This window comes from Etheostoma spectabile, chromosome 9 (assembly GCF_008692095.1).
Source record: "Etheostoma spectabile isolate EspeVRDwgs_2016 chromosome 9, UIUC_Espe_1.0, whole genome shotgun sequence".
NCBI classification, from domain to species: Eukaryota; Metazoa; Chordata; class Actinopteri; order Perciformes; family Percidae; genus Etheostoma; species Etheostoma spectabile.
The window spans coordinates 30,375,218-30,377,548 of NC_045741.1; the positions used below are offsets into that span (position 1 = coordinate 30,375,218).

Sequence of the window (2,331 nt, forward strand, 5' to 3'; positions counted from 1 at the left end):
GTGGCAGTTGGTCAAGGCCACACCCCCACCTTCCAGACTAAGGTCTATATAAAAGATATTTTAGATACAGTATTAGGGGACCAATAAGGTCTATATAAAAGCTTCAGGTACGGTATAAGGGGACCATAAGGTCTATATAAAGAGACTTTCAGGTACAGTTTAGGGGACCACTAAGGTCTATATAAAAGACTTCAGATACAGTATTAGGGGACACTAAGGTCTATATAAAAGACTTCAGATACAGTATAGGGGACCACTAAGGTCATATAAAAGACTTCAGACAGTTTTAGGGGACCACTAAGGTCTATATAAAAGAGACTTCAGATACATATTAGGGGACCACTAGGGTCTATATAAGAGACTTCAGATACGTATTAGGGGCCACTAGGTCTATAAAAGAGACTCAGATACGTATTGGGGACCACTAATATAAAGGACTTCAGATACAGTATAGGGACCCTAAGGTCTATATAAAGAGACTTCGATACAGTTAGGGGACCACTAAGGTCTATATAAAAGAGACTTCAGATACAGTATTAGGGACCACTAAGGTCAATATGAAAGTATCCAAAAAGCGCCATGTCATGGAACCTTTTTAAATAGTGACCCATATAGGGAACGACCTAACCAGATTTGGGACGCTCAGTGAAAGAGTGGTTGCGTCAGTAGATGCTCCGGTTATTAGTGGGACAGAGACCTCATGTAAACAAACCGAAAGACACTTCTAATATGTCCACAGCACTCAGGAGAATAGTAAAAGGTTGTATATAAATGTTGCATGTTACATTTCTAGTGTTTATAGTGCACGCGGGGGCTTCTGCTTCTTCTTGTCCTCCGGGAAAACACGGCCGCGTTGCATTGTGGGATACAGGAGTAACATGTAGGGTACATCGTATGTATGTACATTCAAATTAGCTGTGCATTGTGGGTATTTTATAGTGGACTATATTGTGAATGAAATTAACCACGGAGAATACAAACAGCACTACATAATGGCAAACTCACTTTGTAGGGAACTATTTCTGTGATAGGGAGCGGTTTTGAACACAGCTGGGGTGTGACTGTGTGCTGGAGGAAGTCCTCCGTCTCATTGTGTCTGTGTGTTTGCAGCTACCACGCCCTGGTTCGAAGCCTACAGGGAGAACTTCCTGCAGTCGATGCCCGCCTCGGACCACGAGTTCCTCAATCACTACCTCGCCTGTATCCTTCTGCCAGCACACCGATCCAAATACTGTTATTGTACCACATGATGGCTTTGTTTCTTGAGTTAAATGACAACTGTACTTGCATAATGTGAAGTATTTTCTGCGGATGAAGGCCAGCATTGTGAGTAGCAGCAGTCCTGCTGTAGAGTAGGGGCTCTTTCCCACTGCAGGGATTTTTGCTGTTCCTAGAACATAAAGTTCATAGTACCCCTTTTTTTTTTTTCTCGTTTTCCGATGGGACCAATTTGGGGATTATTAAGATCCTCTGACCGCAGTTCCTGTAACTCTTTCAGCTCCCACTTCAGGGCATGGTCTTTTCCCTTGTCAGCATAGGAACCCTTAGTGACCTAGCAACGTCTGAAACACAATTTTCTTCATTGCCTACGTATGCTAACTCATAGGACAAGCCTCACACACTCAACCAGCTAATTATTAATGCTAGTCAAACTTACCCGTCATTTTGTTTGCCTGTTGCGCTCTTCTCTTCTATTAATTAGGATCATATTACGCTGGAGCCTTCGTCTTCTGTGTTTCTCCAGCCTGGTCTTTAAACGCCGCCGTGTCACTACCTTACCCCTCCTAACAGTTGCTATGGCCACTTGGTCTGTGCAAAACCGGTTTTGGGGGAAGAGTTGTTAGTAGGACTGTTTAGGAAGTGGACTGTTCCTAGAACTAGGTTCCTGTAACTCAGAGGTGTCCGACTCAATTTCTCTAAGGGCCACAAAGGAAATGACAACCACGATAAGGGCCAGACATATTGAGTTTATTTACATGCTTTCATTTAAAGCGCCCATATTATGCTCATTTTCAGGTTCATCATTGTATTTTGAGGTTGTACCAGAATAGGTTTACATGGTACAAGTCAGCAAATCTGTCAAATCAGCATGGCAGTGTCGCATAATCAAAGTATGAAAAACAGTTTCTTAATATATATATTTTTTTGTTTATTATTATTTTTTTGGTGTGGTGCACAACTAATCGGGCCAAAATTTGCTGTGAACCTAAATTGAAACAAAGGGCCGGATCAAAATATGCAAGGGGACGGATTATGGCCCCCGGGCCTTGAGTTTGACACATGTGCTGTAACTGGGTCGGAAAGAGGCTTGTTGTGTCCTTGACGTGCGGT

The 2,331-nt window shown here is 42.7% G+C and overlaps 1 protein-coding gene across 4 annotated transcripts in view; it reads left to right on the forward strand.

The window, feature by feature from the left end:
- Positions 1–2,331, forward strand: part of trappc8 (trafficking protein particle complex subunit 8) — a 25,530-nt gene that overhangs the window by 5,722 nt on the left and 17,477 nt on the right. For all 4 annotated transcript variants that reach the window (XM_032525305.1, XM_032525306.1, XM_032525308.1 and 1 more), the window contains one exon: positions 1,111–1,200. In XM_032525305.1, the coding sequence (XP_032381196.1) occupies positions 1,111–1,200 (90 nt within the window). The remainder of the gene's footprint in view (positions 1–1,110; positions 1,201–2,331) is intronic.